We start from the raw sequence: 19,225 nt of genomic DNA on the forward strand, positions 1-19,225 counted from the left end.
CACCCAGTTACAGTTGTGCATCTGTAATTTCTTGCAGGGAAATTATGATGATTTACAAGGCAACAAATCTCATCACTGGATCTTTGTAATTTGAGTTGGCAGGAGGCAGATTTCAAAGTACTCCTGGGGACATGTTTTGAAGTAATTACCCCCCACCCCCCATATAAATAAACTCCAAATAAAAAAGAACTGGAAGCACATCTGTTTGTTGTGTACCAAACTCTGTGACTAGCAGACATATCAGGACGGCTGTGACTTTTTTAACAGCTCATCGATGTATAAATGTTATTGACTCCCACTTCTCACAAGTGGAGGGCATAAAATGTTGTTAGTGGCTCCTTCTCGTTAACATGTAATTGAATAATAGTAATAAAAAAAACAACTAATCAACTTAAAGCCAATAATGACAGTTTACTAAGCACCCACCCAGCCAAGAGTCAAACTCTTCTTGGATCCTTGAAGCATAATTTAGAAGTGTTCACTAATCACTTCACATCTGATTAAGTCAATTAAAGATAATAATAATAAAACAAGATTATCCTTAAACCAGACTGGAATATATGATAAACAATTATTTGACATTTACAACATAATCGTGTCAGTACTCAATTACAGTCAAAATCCAGGCATTGACAAGTCTTTAAAAAAAAAAAAAACATAATAATGCTTTACTTGTCATGTACAGTGTACACATTCAAGGAATTTGACTCCAAGAAACTGAACAGATTAGGTGCAAAATGGTGCAAAACATAATTAAGTAAATATGGTTGGTGGTAAGTAGACATAGTGCAAAGAAGCAGTGCAACTAATAAATAAATATGCAGGCAGGGAATTGAAATAGATCTGTATTGTGTGCAATACACTATGACGTCATAAAAGTTATAGATTATAGGAATTGTTGCTGTACAGACTTTAAAGCAAGTAAGTGAACACCTCCCACCCTCCCTGAGATACTGGCCACTTTATTAACAAGGAGCATGCCCCGATCCAGGCCCTGAAAACAGAAGTCCAACAATGTGAACACATGGAGACACTGAGGGTAATAAAGAGACGTGACAAAACCAAGAGCATAACAGAGTAAAACAGATGAACAGACAACAGCAATCACAGACTAAATATGCACAGCGGGGCAATAAGGGCGGAGGCAATTAAACACATTATGGGTAGACAATCACAGAGGGAAAGATCGCACATGAAATAACCACAAATCACACAAGGGAAGTCATTTCAAAACAAAACAGGAAATTGTACGCTGCCCACATCCGACCCCATAAACAGTACAGAGGCCAAGTAATGTGTTCAGAGCACTTTTTTATTTTAATGATGAAGACAGAACATTATGGACTGAACTGAAGGCAAGGAGAACAAGCAGGAAGCTACACAGAGAAGTTTAAGGCATTTGCTAATTGTACTGGACAAATGAGTGAAGCCGTACCATGAACACTCTGCAAGTTAAAAGAGCTGAGGCAAAAGGTGTTACAATTACAATTGCCCTATTTGAGGATAAATAAAGTTATCTGTATCTGTGACTTTGTGACCCCAAGAGATCACACACACACACACACACACACACACACACACACACACACACACACACACACACACACACACACACACACACACACACACACACACACACACACACACACACACACACACACACACACACACACACACCAGTATTATCACTCTTAACAGTCACTTCATACAGGGGCTCTGGACCAGGGGCCTCCTGACCTCTCAGGTCCCTTGTAGTTTTCCTTACCTAATATTTAATTTACACATTTACTTCAATCTCAATTTGTACAAGAAAACTAAGCTTTCATCTCACAAGAGACACTTTGAAGTGTTATGTTTCTATGCAGCTCTAAGAGACAAGCTCAGAGATAAGTCATGGTTAGTCAGATGAATAATAACTACACATGTATGTGAACAGGATCAACATAGAGAAGCTCAAACTCAGCTTTTTCGTCCCTGTCAGCTGGGATCTCTGGAGCTGATCCCAGCTGACCCTGGGCGAGGGGGGTGGGGGTTGGGGGTTAGGGGCTGAGAGGCGGGTGGTGGGGTGTGGAGGAGTGCACTACTGCTATAGGGAGGGGATGATGCTCAACCAACAAAATTGTACTGAGCCCCACTAGACGCAAAGGCCAGCCCCAAGAAAGAAAGAACGCTGATCGAGCCACCATATTTAAATGTGCAAACTACAAAATAACCCTAGTGTAATAAAGTGTTAGGTGAATAATGTAATGCTCAACCAACCAAATTGTACTGAGCCGCGCCAGACGCAAAGGCCAGCCCCAAGAAAGAAAGAATGGTTGATCAATAAGCCACTGTATCTAGATGTGCAAAATAGCAACTAACAACAGAAAAGAAAAAAAAAGCCTGAGTGCAAGACACTGCTGGGGCAGTTTACAGCCCTGCCATATACCAGCCCACAGGGTTGGAAAGAGTCAAACTTTGCAGGGCAATGTGGAAGATGGGAGGAGAACGAGGAGAAATGCCCCGGGGGACAGAAAAAAAAGAAAAATGCTGAGGAGTAGAAGCAGCAGCAGGAGCAATAGGCTGCAAAGGAGAGGCAGGTCGAGAAGCAACAGGTCGGAAAGCAGAGGCAATAGAACCAACAGGCGGCAAAGCAGTAATATCACCAGAGAGCAGGAGCAAGAGCAAAAGGGAAGGTCTCGCTGGGAGGAGAAGCAGGCTGGGAAGCTGCAACAGGTTTAGTGGGCTGGGAAGCAAAGGGGGAAGAGATGTGTAAGCTGGGAGCAATGGAGTCATCTGAATGCAAGGAGAGGGAGGGAGAACTGGAGGAGCTGACTGCTGGGAAGCAGAAGGGGCAGTCTGCAGGGAAAGCAGGAGGAGCGGTCTGCAAGTATGCAGACTGTATTCGACAGCAATTTGTTTTAAATATTGTAATGTCAAACGAAAATATCAACATGTTTGAGTCATTCTCTTCATTGTTAGCACATTCCACATCTGGCCCGGGAAACAAGGCACGGGTTTTTGGATAAATCATAATTTTGCACTAAGAAAATGTCATCCAAAACTGTGCTTTCCAATTAAGCTAACATTCTATTCATGGTAATATGTAATATTATATAAATACATAAATTGAGAGCTATTTTTGGATTATAATCAGATTTGGGGGGTTAAAGAAGATTAACTGAGGCATTTGGTGACCTAGAAAATTAAAAGATGTCTTAACCTAGGCTATAAGGACTGGGTCCAGAGCAGGTGCTGGTCGGTGGGGGGATCTTTTTTTCCGCTGATTAAATCTGCAGGTGAGTCGTTTCCAATGGAGTCTTCCAATCGATAGTCTTCCGACGAGCTGTTGAGAGAGCTTTCCACAGGTGTCCAAAGGGTTTTGTAATCCACTGAAGTCCGCAAAAGGTCAATTTGCCAACAGAGGTTTTGTGCTGGGTCAACATAAGGTCAAGTCCGAGTGCAAATGAGACACAGAACAATTCGGTCAGGCGTCACAGTTCCGTTGCCATGACTTATATGGAACGTGCGTGTGCAAGATAGAGAGATACGTAACATTATGTCGTTGATGATACATTGTTGGACTCTGCATAATGAAATAAACTATAATGTTGCCAGTGAAGATGGTCAGCACCTAGCTGCTACAAAAACCAGTATGGACCAGCATCAAACCAGCATAGATCAACATTTCCATGCTGCATCAGCTGCTAGAAAAACCAGCATAACTTCACCAGCAAAAGCAGTATGGTGTATGCAATTTGTGCTTTAATGCGGGGACCAGCATTCCATGCTGATGACCGGCAACTCCTACTGCTTTTGTTGTGTTTTGATGCTGGTGGCTAGCATCCCATGCTGGTCACCAGCATCTCATGCTGGTTATTTTGCACTTGAGACTGACTAGCATCAAAATACAACATATACCTCTATTACTGGTATAACCAACTACAAATAACCTATATAGGCTAATGCTGGTCAACAGTAGAAAATAAAATCTATGACTCAAGTTTTTAGTATGTTTTCTTTTACAATATAGCCACCTCCAACTATTAAAAAAAAGAAATAAAAAAAGAAGCTTTGGGCAAAATAACCCAACAGAAACACAACAAATATAACAAAACAAGACAGAACAGGGGGACCAAGACAATGTTGTTGTGACTAAAGTAGGAACTTCAGCATAAAGGACTGTCCAATGTACACTGTGACACTGTCCTTAAACATTAGAATATTTTAAATGTTGCAGGTTAAATATATAATGTTCTAATTCTAGCTACTGATTTAAACTCACTCTGAAGTTAATTTTGCAAACACAGCCACCATTATTCTGTTTTAACACACCCTTGGACCAAGAGAAATATTTTTGGGCTGTCAGAATCTGTATTCTTCATTATCAAGGTTAAATACTTCAAACAGACACTTGCAACTTTCTGTACTCATGTGATTTTAAATAATGAATACAAATGGGAACCCACTGGCTCTAAATAATGAATTCAACATTGCTAACAAGCTCTTTTATGGCATTTTACATATTAAAGTTCTAAATGTCAGTGTCATCACATTGTCAGTCCTGTTAATTGAAAAAAAACTCCCCACATCAGTTTGGGACCATCAGAGAGGGACTGCACCCTATGCTGTGAAGCATGACTGGCACAAATCAAATGCACAAACTCAAATACAAGCTGAGAGGGAAACAGCGTGTATCTCCAGACGGGTTTGCCAGCATGCATGCACATTCACTATTCTATAATTATGCCATCATGCATCATAGATGTCCCATACTCCCTTTGTGTTCACTCCCTAAATGTATTATGTAGAATTAGCTATCATCCACACTGCTCAGTGAAGACCGATGGCAAATAAAATCAACACAAGAGCTAATTTCATTTGTTTCCTCTTTCTCTCCCCCCCCCTCACTCAGGGTGGTATCTCTGTAGAATTAGTTTATTATGTTAGTATGAGGGTTGTAGTTTTCAATAGTAAGAGACAGCTGTACACTGTGTCAGTTTTAATCAGCTGTTACCTCAAACAGACTGGTTACAGCTGGCCAGTGTAGGTTTTCCGACCTACTCGCACAGTGGCATGAAAGAATAATGTTATTATTTATATATTTATAATTTCTGGTTAAGAATTAGACAACTAACAAAAAGATAAATCTGCCTCTTAAATATAAGGCTGTGGCTACGCTGAAACTGGAAACAACTTGCCTGGCGTAGCAAAAATCTATCACAGCCTCTAGAACTCACTAATTATCATGTTACATTGTTGTCTTTATTAAGCCCTAGCTGCTAAATCTGCCATAATTAAAACCAGTCTGTAGGATACACTTTACGCCTAAAGCCTCATCCATGTGTCTGTGGCTAATGGCTTACACAACGTGTTGCTAGGATCAATTGACCCTTCGCCAACTCCTCCCACAAACGGCTATTGTCCAATCCTACGTTAGCAACCGTAACTATAGGCCTGGCAAGCTTTCCGCAGTGAGTCATTACGTTTGCTTTTGTGGACACATTTTGAGACTAGGACGAAAAACATTTGTTTGTAGAGAAGGATGTTGTTGTTGCTGCTGCTACTACGGCGGCGGCGGCGGCGGCAGCAGCAATATAGAGATGTTCAGATACGAGCAGACTTTTTTTTCGACTTGAGCAAGTGTAAATATGGGGATAACCATATGTTCACCTCCGAAATGACAGCTGTACTTTTAGGGCTTTTACCTGGGCTTTCAGGCGAGGGATCCTCCAGGCAGGGACTGCTTTCACTGACTGATACAGCGGTGGGAGAAAACAAAACAGCAGCGAAAGCTGTATGTGGTTCACAATCGCCCAAAAACTTGCAGTTTGACAATGTTTCATGACCAGTGAGATGACGTAAGTCTTCGTGGGTTGATAGACGGTAAAATTACCGGTCCTTACTGCTGCTCTGTACATTGTCCAGTCGTGTCGTTGAACAGATGTTTTATCCTCCTGCGCGAGTCACACGTCACTGAAAACTATGAATGATCTTTGTGACTTCTTCTCTCTATTATCTCAGAACAGTTTATCCAGAAATTTGCTGATATTTCCTTTGAAATCGATACCAAATACTGCCAGGAGCATGGCTGGGAGTGAAAGCTTGCCCGCCGTAGCAACAGTAACCAAGGGGGCGGGGCTTACGCGAAGGGTCAATTGTTAACAACCTCCAGTGTCTTGCTAATTTGTGTTGTTTCATCTGTTTCACTGCCTTGTTGCTACAAGTCTGGTGACATCTCTTCAATAAGGTCAAATGGATCTCTCCTGCAAAAGCTAAAGCTCCTAATCAGTCCCATACATGTCCAGTGGATTGCTTCTGTCACTAACAAGTCTCTTCTGTCTAAAAGCCCATTTGACCCAATCTAATAATTCAGGCACACCATTGTCTATTCAAGCTGTCTTGTCTGATGTCGCTACCAAAGAAATGGCCCAGCTGTTTTACTTTACACTTGCTCCTGATGAGGCAAAAGTAATTAAAGTTCTTAAGAAAACAGCTGAACCCCAGAGGCTGCAGTTCCAAATAACTTTGCTTTAGACCAGGTGTGACCACTTGACAGGAGTACTTTTGAGGCTGTTCTCTGGCCAATAAATAGTCCATTTCATCACCACCATGGGGTCATATGATAAGTAGCCTACGCTAGCTGCTTCCCTATGCTTTCAGTCTGTAAACTATAGGTTAGCATCACATTTACTCTAGGTGTTATGTATAAAACAAAACATACCCAATGTATGTTTTTAACCTTTTCTTCTGCAAATATAGTTGGTGTGAAACAAATACAACTCAGCTGGCTGCACCTTCTCTGTGGTTATGGCATATGTGCATCATGGCCGGAACATTAGAAAACATTCCTAGGAATACAAGGCGATGGGATGAGGGTCATTTATATCTACTTTTTTCTTTTCTTTTTTTTTTGACTAACAATCACACAGCCACAGAGAGAGACCAAGAGCAATGCATCTGTAGCCCATAGGTGAGTTATAATCCTGCCAAGATAGTCAAACATCAATTGGGAGGTCACCACAGATTGACAGTAATGATGCTAAAAGCCACAATAGCATGAGACTGTAACAGATTGCCTATTGTATCATCAGAGTTGGTTTATAAATCACCAACAGACAAGTTAAGGGCCCTGTCCTGATTTTATAGAGGGTGTTGTCCTGACGGATTGATTTTTTTCGTATTGAAATTTTCAATCCTATTGTTCTTTGTTGTTGTTGTTATTGTTGTTGTTTTTTGCATTGAGGATATTCTGTGGTGCCCATCTATTTACTTTAAGACAGTACACAGTATAGGCTACCATGTATTTATCTGTGTGGTGTGTGTGTCTGAGAGAGAGAAAAAAGTACAATCAGGGACAGAAAGATGTAGCCATGTGTAAAAAGGTGTTTATTTCTGTGCTCTAGCTCTGGGTTGAAGCCTCCTACTCCCGCTGTTTATCCATCAGCAATGTGGCCAGCATGTTGATGGCTGACTGGAGGGTTTCAACTTCAAGTCTGCTCACCACCCGGGGCAGTGAGGAAGAGGCTCAGGCTGGAGGCTGCAGTGTTTAAATGTTCTGCCAGGGTTTTTAGCAAAAAAATGTTTTATTATAATGGGCTCAAGAACTGTGGATTATCGTGAGACAAGGACTGTAGTTGGAAGGCTAGATCGTAGAAACAGCAACAAAGCTGAAAAACACAAGGATGATGCCTAAGATCTTAAAAGCTTCAGACTGTTATTGTGGGTTTCTATAGCTTGTATCTAAGATTAGAAGGCCCAGTTTATCTCTTCCAACAAATCTAAACAACCGATCCAGCCAAGAGCTCAACACAGACACAAACATTTTCAGCAAATCTGAATCATGCATGAGATGCAAATGACCCTGGAAATATACAAATCAGGCAAGAATCCAACCAGTCAATCAGTGACTGAGGACACCACTCGTCCCAGAAGAAACACTCAGACACACATACAGTGATAAAGTCTGGACAGTGTGTGAGCCACAGCTGTCTGAGAAGAGGATGTGAGGCCCGTGGAGGGCTTTCTAATGACACTAACATGGGAGAATTAGAGTTGACTGAGTGTGTGAGCACCACTCAAAGGCAGACTGGAGCAGGCAGATGTACGGGCTCCTCATTAACACTCATTTCTTTCCTCATCTCCCTCTGCTTGGCCAAGACAGGGCAAGGCATGCTCAGTGATCATGATTAGGCTCTCCACCAAACCTGCAACAGTCACCAGACACGTATCATTTTCAAGAATCATCAAACCTCTCATTGTTTCATCCACTCTTTCCATCACCACTCGTGTCACACTCTAACTTATACATTTCTCCTGCAATGTTTCTCTGCAAGTATAATTCAGGCTCAGGTCGTAAGGTCAAAACCACTAAATGTAAAAATACAAAAGTAAGGAGCTATTGTAGAACAGAGAACAGAATAACCCAGATTTGAATACTCATTCTTGCCTCTCTCTCCATCTCTCCCCTTACAGAATGACACGTGGAGTGAGCTCTACTCCTTCGCCCTCTTTAAGGCCATGAGCCACATGCTGTGCATCGGCTATGGAAGACAAGCCCCGGAGAGTATGTCGGACATCTGGCTGACGATGCTCAGTATGATCGTAGGAGCCACCTGCTACGCCATGTTCATCGGCCATGCAACTGCACTCATCCAGTCTCTGGACTCATCTAGACGCCAATACCAAGAAAAGGTCAGGATTTGTCTAATTTTTTGTTTTTTAGTTTACCTCCTGAAATAAATCTGTTATAGTTGAAGCAAACTAATAGCAGATGAATGGGGGAAAGAAAGAAAAAAAAACTTTTGTTTTTGCTGTGTCTAGACTGTGGTTTGTATTTGTCCAAGTTTGAGAATCTGTGTAAATCTGGTGATGATGGCAAAAAACACTTCTGTTTGCAATGTGCAAAGTCTTTAAAATGTTCATGTAACATCATTTATTAATTCCATATTTTTTGAGGGAGGATACTTATCTGCTTTCTTGCTGAGAGTTGTGTAAGTGTGTGTGTGGATCAATACCACCCTTGTGCTGTGTGTGTGTGTGGTAAGTACAAAGATAAAAGCCATGAGACAGTTTGTCTGAGTGTAAAGATTGGAAAGTGAGAGAAACAGCTTCCTTGGCAGTTGGCACTACACCAAGTTTAAACAAAACATGCCTACCAGCACCTACTGTATACAGCTCACAAAGAAATGAACACATTATAGTTATTATAGTGTTTTATTAACCTCCCTGCTCGAAAAATGTGGCAATGAGGATATTTTTACGGGGAGTTACTTGCTGTAACAAGTTCTCCCAGGCTGGATGGTTTCCCTGCTTCCAGTCTTTTTCACTTCAGTGAACCAATCTGCTCCTGGCTCTGGCTTCATGCTATCAATCTTCTTATCTAACTCTTTGCAATGAAGCAACTAAAGGTGTTTTGCAATATAAAATATAGGACATGCCTTTTATGTTTCTTAATTTGTTGTTTTAATGGTGTTAGCACCACAAACAAGATGTAATTCACCTGCATTTTGTTGGGTTGGAAAATTCTCAGGGGCAGAGGAAGGATGGTTTTGCTACACTCTGTCTTCAGATTGCTGGTGATATTAATCAGGTTGTTAGCTTCAGGACCTGTGTCCAGATGGCCCTCCTGTCTAGAACATAGCAAGTTGCCACAAGGAGAGTCCATAAGGATATTGTATCTACGGCGTCTATGTGTAGGTTATCACATTTGATATGAACAGAGAGGGTTTACTCATTAGATTCCAACACACTTTGATAGGAGCAGCATCTGTTCTATTAGTTCGATATTCATGGCTGCAGCTCGCTGGGCCTGGGCCCGTCTGTTGTCTCCATGGAACAGCAGATCAAAGCTTTGGGCGTCGGCGAGGGGAGCACAGCACACTCGTGCTTTACAGGGCCATGGTGTCAGTGGTGTTCTGTGTCTTGTTAGCTTCCTTAGAACCACTGTGATGTGTGGATGTCTTATGCAGGGGATGCACTTCCTGTGAGTCTGGCAGCAGACACGGCTGAACTGCGATGAGATGCACATACAGTAGCCAAGACTCTTCTGCATTACTGTTACTGCCAGCTCTGTCGCAGGTTACTGAACTGTTTTCTGTATTTCTTCTCATTATAGATTAATTCCTCATTTATTTTTAAAAGGAGACTATACTAAAGTGCCACTTACTGTCTCCACATGCTGCTGATAAAGTGATTAAACAATATATATGTTGTCTATCATATTTAGATTCAACACCCAGCAGAAAGACAGAGAATAAGACATTTACCACATCACATCACATGACATCTATAGTTCTCTCTGTCTATACTCAGAATCTGAATATGACACATACATGAAAAAGTAAATAAATATATATTTTAACCATGTGGAGACTCTTTGGAGGCACTTTACTCATGTTTTCTGTTATAAATAAATATGAAATTAATAAATAATGACAACCCTGCAAACACTATATAGAGAAATAGAGCTGACAGCTGTTATAAACACACATGTGCTTCTCTGCAGCCACAGAGTGATGTAAGCCGCCCCAATCATGCAATGCAGGTGGTGTGTTCCTCTATCACTCAAGCACATCAGAGTGATTGGTCAGGCTTTGTTGTCTATAGCTGAAGCCCCTGGCTAATGTTTAGAACAAAGGGCGATCAGGGTTTCTCCTGTGTCATAATCAACATGTAGTTTTATTCCGTTTATTATTCTGTTTGCTTCATGTTGGAAAGATAATCATCTTGCCTTATTTTCTAGGTCATCATATCAGTGAGCATCCATGATGATGTTGAGTTTATAGCAGACCGGATCTCCTGGGGGAATGGTTGTGATTTTATTTAAACTGTAATGAAGCAACTGTATGTATGTGTCAGATTTCTGAGCATAGTAAACACAGCAGGGAATGGATTAATTATCAGTGGATCCGGGGTATCCCATCCACAAGTGAGCACACTGAATTCCATTTATAACTGCATACAGTATGTATGTGTGTGTGTATCTAATATACTGTGTGTATATATATATAGAGAGAGAGAGATACTCAAAAAAGGGGTCAGTGTGTTGTCTGACATTGGTTTCAGATCAGTGATACTGATTTTTGCAAGATTTTTGTTAAATTTGTTAAATGATATCCATATGAGTGTCCTCACGTCCACCAGTCAAGGGACTTTTCTTTTCTTTTTTTTCATCAGATCTGCTAACTGCTCTGTCCAAAGGACTCAGACTTATTAAATCAATACTATCTTTTAAATCCACTTCTCAAAATACACTCTCATAGACTTCCTTTTTATGTAATTGCCTTTTGAGCTTGCCAACTTTTAACCTTGTGTTATTTCCCCATGCATTTTTAAAAGCAGAATGTAATTTTCTAAATTTACTTATTCTTTAATGACATTTTCTATTTCATTTCTTTATTTTCATGTCCTTATTAATTTGTCTTTTTTTTTTATTATTTCACTCTTGTTCTGTACTTACCAGTGATTAGCTGGTCAGCTTCTGCTTTAAGGTGATATCAATATCGTATGTAATAATGATCGGCATCAGGATGCCATTTTTTTTTAACAACTTTTCATTTTACTTTTCAACTATTGAATCTTAAGCCCCAGAATAATAATTCTATAGTTTCATGTTATTTGGGGGGCTTCAAATCAAACGACTAAAGGCCACGCCCATTTCTGCAATTGACAAATGTTCCACAATTTTGTCAGGCCACTCCTCTCATAAATGTCACCCAGTCCTAACCAAATTTGGTTTGTAGCGTTAAAGCCATAAGTCCAAAGGACAGAGCTCACAGTTGTGCTTCAAACAGAGACTTAAGATGAGAGAAAGAGCAAATTAGCTACAGACTCCATGCTGGAGTCTCTGCTTTGTATCTGTTACGTGCAGCTGTACTTTGTCAGATGTGACAAATGATGTGACGTCTGCAGAAATCAGTTCCTGCTGCTGCTTTCATTCTCCTCTTCTTCCATGATGCAGAGCAGAGAAATAATGAACAGATTGGTAACAGCCTGCTAGTCTTGACTAAGACAACAAATCCAACCTCCCATCCCTCCTCAGTATCCCATGACTGTTTGTTCATCATTAACCAATGAACTGAACCATGCTGTACTGCCGTCTACAATAGGTTCATGAGATAACATAGTGGAGACAGAGTTATGGGCTGGAACTTGCCTCAATGACAAAACAGATTCTTTGTATGAGATAGTCTAAATGCTAGCGACAGCATGAACTTATATTGACATAACACAGAGTAAACAGTTAGCAATGCACTCAGTGTTGAGACAGAAATGTCATAATAGCTCTGTCGCTAAGTATCATCCACTGGGAGGGTGCATGAAGACCCCACTGACCAAAGAGTTGTGTGGATTCAAACAGTTGTTTACGATGCAAAAGTTTGACAAAGCAAATTGGTATTTTTTCTGCTTTATCACAATTGACACATGCTGTTTGGTTTGCTGTGTGGCCTAGAGACAAGAATATAAATAGACACACACAGTGAATGTGAGATAAGAGAGGGGTACAGCATGTTACGTAATTAGGAACACTGTAGACAGTGATGAACCCCCACATCCCTGTCAAATCAACTCAGGTACCCCTTCATCAACACAGTGTGTTCACTTTTCAGTGGATGTTAAGGATATTGGTATTGGTGGATATTGTTATTATATGTTTTCAAATGATTCAATTGTCAGTTTTGAGGTTGCATTTACATCCATTGATTAGCTTATCTAGTAGGCCTACAATATTTAACCTGATTATCCATTACTTACAGGTTCCAATCATTTACATTAGGCTAACTGTTTCCTTAATTTATCTGCTACTTTTAACTCTTCCCTTTGCATCCAATTATTTCACCTATTTATTAATTTTAGTTTTTTTTTTCAGTCATTCATAACAATTGGTTCCAAGTGTTTAATAATAAATAATAAAATAATATTGAGCTCATCATTTCTTCCCCTTCACTTTTGTGAGTCATTATTTTAACTCTTAAGCCAGTGATTTTAACTATTTATCATATTTATCAATTTCTTTTAAAATATAAAATCATAATATTTTGTATTTGTGCTTTAAAATGACTTGAACTACAGTACTCAACAATCGTACCTCATACCCTGCAATATACAGCCTTATGTAACATCCCCAGTCTTGGATGCAGCAATATCATGTGGCCACATTTTGAGAGCAGTCCCAGTGTTGGCGTTGACATGTGAAGTTTCAGCCGGTGTTATATTACTGTTTGTGTGTCTGTGGGTGTTCACACAATCTCTACAAACAGTACTACTACAGTAGAGGTGATGAGGCAGTGGCAGCAGCTTACTGTTCCTTTGTCGACCCATCCTTCAGGTTGAGGTGACTGGCGTCCTCATCCTGCCTTTTCTTAACAATACTCTGCCCTCCATCCCTGCATCCCTCCATCCCTACAGCCCCCCAACCTCCACCCCTGCGCCCCATTCTCCCCTGACTGTTGGGCAATACACCATCTGCCAGCGGACACATGGACAGAGGGCATTAGCTATTATGTAACTGCACTCCACTCCTCCCCCTCAGGAGCAATACAGCAGCAGTGCACCTGAACAGTTGAGAGAGGAGGGAGATGTGACCCCTGGGTTCAGTGATGAGCACTGACCCACTGGGCCTTGACACATCAAACAACGGCTTGAGGAACTGCTCATAACCTGGACAATCACTGAGGCCTGACCTGGACAACCTGGGTCTCTGACACATTTGATAGATAAAATAAATCATCCCGAAAATGTAATTTAACCCATGCTTGACTTGCTTGGTTGTTTGTGGAGCTTTTAACCTCATTTCATAGTTGAAAGTTAGAAACAACCCCCCACATTTCTGTTTGTTTTTGTTGTCAGACACTATTTCCACAGTTGTGATTGTAGTTTCATGCTCAATTTCACCCTAATCGCAAGTATTAACGTTAGAATTGGGGATGTTACATTTTAAAGAGGTTTCATTAATTATATTTTTTTGATTGCTGTGTTGAGTTTTTGTTTGTAAAAAAAAAAATCCAGTTGAAAATTGGCACAGGCTAACTGTGTTGCTTTATTTGTGCATGCTACCAATAGGGACATACTACAGAAGGAATGGCCCAAATTTATGTAGGATAAGCCAAGATATCCCATAATGCCTATTCCCACAACAGTATACCTCTATCTGTTGGACTGCTAAACCCTCTGTCGCCAGCTCATAACACAGCACTTCAGTAAAGAATTTAAAGTTAAAGGCCAAACAAGGCGAATAACCCAGATGACATCATCAGGGTTTTCCTTTTTTTTCAGGCATTCGAAAGCTCCCCCCAGAGCCACAAAAGACATTACACAACTGTTTTCACAGGCTGAGTGACACTTCCCAGGAGTAAAGTGAAGTTGAAGTGTAAAATCAGTGGAGTGTCCCTTTAAAACACAGTGAAAGTATAAAGCTATCAGGGACATCCTCCTGACATTTACCTCCAGTGGCCTTTTGGTTAAGTCAGGATCACCTGGATTTATGTCATTAGTGCACTCCTTATAGACATATAATGGTGACTCATAATGATGTCAGGATCAAAGTGAAAAAAAATGTTGTTTTACATCACGCATTTTATAATATGGACAACGTGAACCGTTGTTGTCATGTATTATTAATATAGGCTGTACTGTGTTTGCAGGTCTAAATCATTCTGACTGTCTCCTCAGTTCCTCCACATCTTCATCAATTCATACATGTCACGCAGTGTGCCGTGAGCGCATATTTGTTTGTGTGGATTTAATTCTCTACAACCGCCTCCACTCCTTAGTCAGTGAACTGAAGGATAGTCAACTCGAGTTTTATACACTCAGGACGCCACAAAACACACACGAGCACAGATACGGTATAACACTTGTCACATCCTCACAAAGCCCATTAATGGCAGGGCCAATTCAATTTCAATTTCTCCTCTGTGGCAGCTTACAGTGACAGCCATGCATCATGCTCACAAGCCACCAACTTGGGGCGTTATGTCCTATAAAAATGAAAAAAAAAAAAAAAAAAAACTCAGCACAGTTTTGACCCTGTGTTAGCTAAGTCCACTGGCTGACAGGAACTGATTGGATTTCATATGCATTTCTTAGTTATATAGCCTACATTTCTTAGTTATATAGTCTAATGCAGCAGAAGGATTTCAGTCCAGTTTTATCTGCATCCCAGAGGTAACGTCTATGAGATATCACTACATTATTAATACCATGTTGAAGGATCTGTACCACACTTTGGAATTTGGGAGTTACGTCTCTAAAAACTTGCAGTAATGGATGGTAAATAATATCCATCAGGTATCACATAAATATGTATCTGGCTAGTTAGTTCATATACATTTACATGTTCTCATTTGCTTTCATCCAAAGTGGCATCACTAAAGCTTCAGTGCAGTGGGGACAAGTGTATGAGATCTGTGTTAAAGTGTGTTTGTTATGTGAGTAGATCTAGGGCGACAGCAATAACAGCAATAAACATGGCTGTGCAGTAGCACAGAGTGCACTATGAAATTCCAACAACACAGTTTTATATTGGGCAACTGTGTCTCACTTAAGAAGTTGGCGGATTTTAGCAATTTCAATGAGTTTCACTCCACTCTGTTCCACGGACTTTGAGTGACATGGCCACTAAAGTCTGATGCAGAGAAAAACAGACAGTCAATAAAACTCTGCTCCTTCAACCACCACTTTTAAAGGAGAAGGAGAATGAAACAGAGAGAGAGAGTGGAAGAGAGAGAGAGAGAAATGTCATTCTAGTTTAATTGACTGTCACACATTGAATCCCGAGGCAGGAAACACTTAATAGGAGCCTTCCAGTTTATCCCCATGAGCCTGATGCGCTGGAAGTGGGCTCCATCTTTATTGTCACTGACACACGGTACATTTGTGTGGGGTGAAGTGAGAGAACTTATATCCTTTTTATCTTTCATTTGATTAGTTAGGCATAGTATTTGTTGGTACAGTATGTCTTAAACAAATATATCTTTATCATTCGTCTAGATTATGTGTTTACTTTCATGATGAGTTAGTTGTTAGAAAATATGGCTGAGGAAGATGAGGAAGACATCTCGTGAGGTTTTCATTAAGTGCTTTATGGCTTTTCATGCTGAATGAACCATGACCAGAGGCAATTAATTACATTTGTATGAGGTTGCGATTAAAGCTGGTTTACATAAGAGGGAAGAGGATTCTGTAAATTGTTTTTTACAAATGTAATTTCATTATGTGGTTCATTAAGTAAGTGATCCAGTCTGCTAAAAAAAAAAATCATGTATAAGGTCAGGTCACGCTGCATTGTATGTATGTAGGATTGATTTCTGCAGGATGCAGGATGCTATACCAAAGTTGGGTAAAAGTGCCTGAAAGAGATATAGAGAAGAGCAGAAGAGGTTTTTGAGAGAAAGAAAGAAAGAGACAGAGATTATAGTAGATGGAAAGAATGATAAATAGAAATTGAAGAATTAAATGTTTCTGAAAATGGGGCAATTGCAAATCTCCTTGACCAATGTTACAGTTCAGTTCTTCCCAAGTATTTTCCCTTTCATAAGAACCACTTACCACTTTATATAAGGAGAGATCATCCTTCTGGGAAATAAAATGAATGATGTTCTACCATGGCAGCCAGTATGTTGTGAATTAAGGATATTGTGATTTGCTGTGTCACCCAGGCCATAAGGGTCAAACCTCCATTTTCCCCCCCCATATGTCGCTTACTGTGTGACAAAATGTAATTTCCTGGACAGCGTACAATCCCATCCCATGCGTGTCATCAACTATTATAAGCAAGGTCATGTCAGCGCCCTTGCTCTTCCTTCATAGATGGCCTGTCCTCATAAATTGTGATAGTCCGGTCAAGACATCGACTTGCCGGCAGGAAGATATCGGCACTCTGGATGATTGAAGTGTGGAATTCCTCTGGATGTATGTCCACACAGCCAACCCAACATCATTTTCTTTTATAGCTACTACACTGTTCCGCACTTAAGTCGACAGTTTTCCAGTATTTCTACCGGCTGTCCAGTCTCATAATAACATTAGGGTGGATGACAAATTACATGTTAGCAGGTGTCAAGAGATACCATGAGCCTCCAGAACTGCTTCAAATTTTCCACCACTGGTGAGCTGAAGAGTAGGCTATTCCTTTAAAAGCCCTCCTCTCGTGACTGTCAAAGCTAGAGGTAGAGGCAGGTGATCGATATTAGGGATACCCAAGACGTCACACTGCTGATTTGAATGTGCCCAGGGGTTCTGCAATCTGAGGGTTATCCATCCTGAGCTAATTACCAGCTTAACTTTTACCACTGGTGTGATACGATAACTGTCATATGACTCATGGACTTGGTGTCACATGTTAGGTGTTACATTTACAAAGCTTGACATAAATCTAAATAGAGGTGTCACATCGTCATGTATCGTGACAGAAGATCATGTACGTTTGCATCTGTGTTTCTTTTTTGGAGTTGAATACACAACTTTCATTTAGTTACACACAGCCTTGATTTGCCAGGTATTCAATTTGATGGATTAGTCAGAAAAGACTTGTAGCCCAATTAAGTAACCACATAACCCTCTTAATGAGGTCAGATTGACTGGAGAGGAGGGAGCTTAGTGTCTGTATCTCTAAGACTTGGCTTGCTCATTGTATGCCAAGGACAAATTAAGCACCCTGCCCTGGACATCAATCCGTCCGTCCATCCAGCCACAGATAAGTGGCTATACCATTTATCTGTGCAGGCTCTTGGGGGTGGGGGTGGAGGTCCTGATTGACATAGAAAGGCTTCAGTCTATACCCTATATATATATATATATATATATATATATATATATATATATATATATATATATATATATATATATATATATATATATATATATATATATATATATATATATATATATATATATATATATATATATATATATATATATATATATATATACACACACACCCACACACAATATTGAACTAAATTGTAACTTGTTATTTATCAAATTGGTCATTACGTTCACCTTTCACTGTTTTGTCATTATCAGTTTTTAGTTGCATGTAAAACAAGGAAAAGTCACAGTCCTAGAGCTTCTCAACACATGGAAGTCAACTGAATTATAGCTCTGCTGATTAATATAAACCCACAGGTTGGCTGTAAACAACAATGGCTTCGCTTGACAGTGTGCAATCAATTTCTTTTTCACTGCCAGTAAGTGGAACAGTAAATACTGTAGCACAGTAAACTGTTTATCATGCAAGGCTGTGAGCAGCACTTACCCAACCACCGTGTTAGAACCCCACGTGTAAGTTTTGAGATGCGTCAAGCGTGGCGTTGGTCAGGGGAGGTTCTCCCTTGACCTCCAGCTTCAAATCTACAACTCATCCAATTGACAGTTTATTCCACAGAGGGATGACTCACGCTGTTTAACACACACATAAGCACACACACTTGGGAGACAGAGAGGGAGGCCTTATGTAACATTTTAAAGCAACTCCAACATGGATTTGTTGTACTTTGTGCACAATATTGATCACTGTTTTTAAAGTGTTTTCTCTGTGTGTGTGTTTGTGGGTGTGTGTGTACATGAAATTCATTCACATTATATCCTTGCTTGATCTATTTTATTATCACATAGGATTTCTGATTTTTTTTTAATACTGTACATGTCTTGTCTTCCTCCTTTTTTTTCTTTTTTGTTTGGAGCGTTGCTATGTTGGCTGCTGATATAACAGGAAGTGAACAGAGTCATATTGCCACTTTTTCGCCCTCAGGGTGTTGATGTGTGCAGTGTGTTTTGTTGTTTACAGTGAGCTGGTGATGCATGAAACCACACAGAATCCCAGTCTTCTTAGTATATGTAAACAAAACCTAAAAAGCTATTTGTGTATTATTGGATAGGAAATAATATCAAGATTTACAATGTCCCCCAACAGACAAAGAGCCCATAATGCTTCATCTTGTATGAGATGCTATACAGCAGATCCTGTGGCTTCTGTTTCCACCGGGAATCCAGGCATGAAATGTGTTGCACAGCATCATGATGAGTTGAGAGAAGTGGACATTCAGGCTGTATCTGATGTAGAGAAACATACTGTAATAGTTGTGAATATGTTATAGTCACTTGAGTTCAGTCTGACCCTTCAGTGAACAAACATGACATGCTGCAGCCAACCTCCTCTTTCTGCTCTTTTTCTCTAACCACATAGTTACATATTTATCAGCTCCAACATAAATAACAAACATCATCCTGTCTCAGAATAGTA

At 40.2% G+C, this 19,225-nt stretch overlaps 1 protein-coding gene across 1 annotated transcript in view; it reads left to right on the forward strand.

Annotated features, from left to right (window-relative positions):
• The window catches only part of hcn2b (hyperpolarization activated cyclic nucleotide-gated potassium channel 2b), a gene marked incomplete at its 3' end in the record, with an annotated part of 43,768 nt that overhangs the window by 15,375 nt on the left and 9,168 nt on the right, over positions 1–19,225 (forward strand). Inside the window, exon 4 of the mRNA XM_083969810.1 lies at positions 8,455–8,673. Within this exon, the coding sequence (XP_083825936.1) occupies positions 8,455–8,673 (219 nt within the window). The remainder of the gene's footprint in view (positions 1–8,454; positions 8,674–19,225) is intronic.

Source organism: Trachurus trachurus, assembly GCF_905171665.1.
Source record: "Trachurus trachurus genome assembly, chromosome: 4".
NCBI lineage: Eukaryota > Metazoa > Chordata > Actinopteri > Carangiformes > Carangidae > Trachurus > Trachurus trachurus.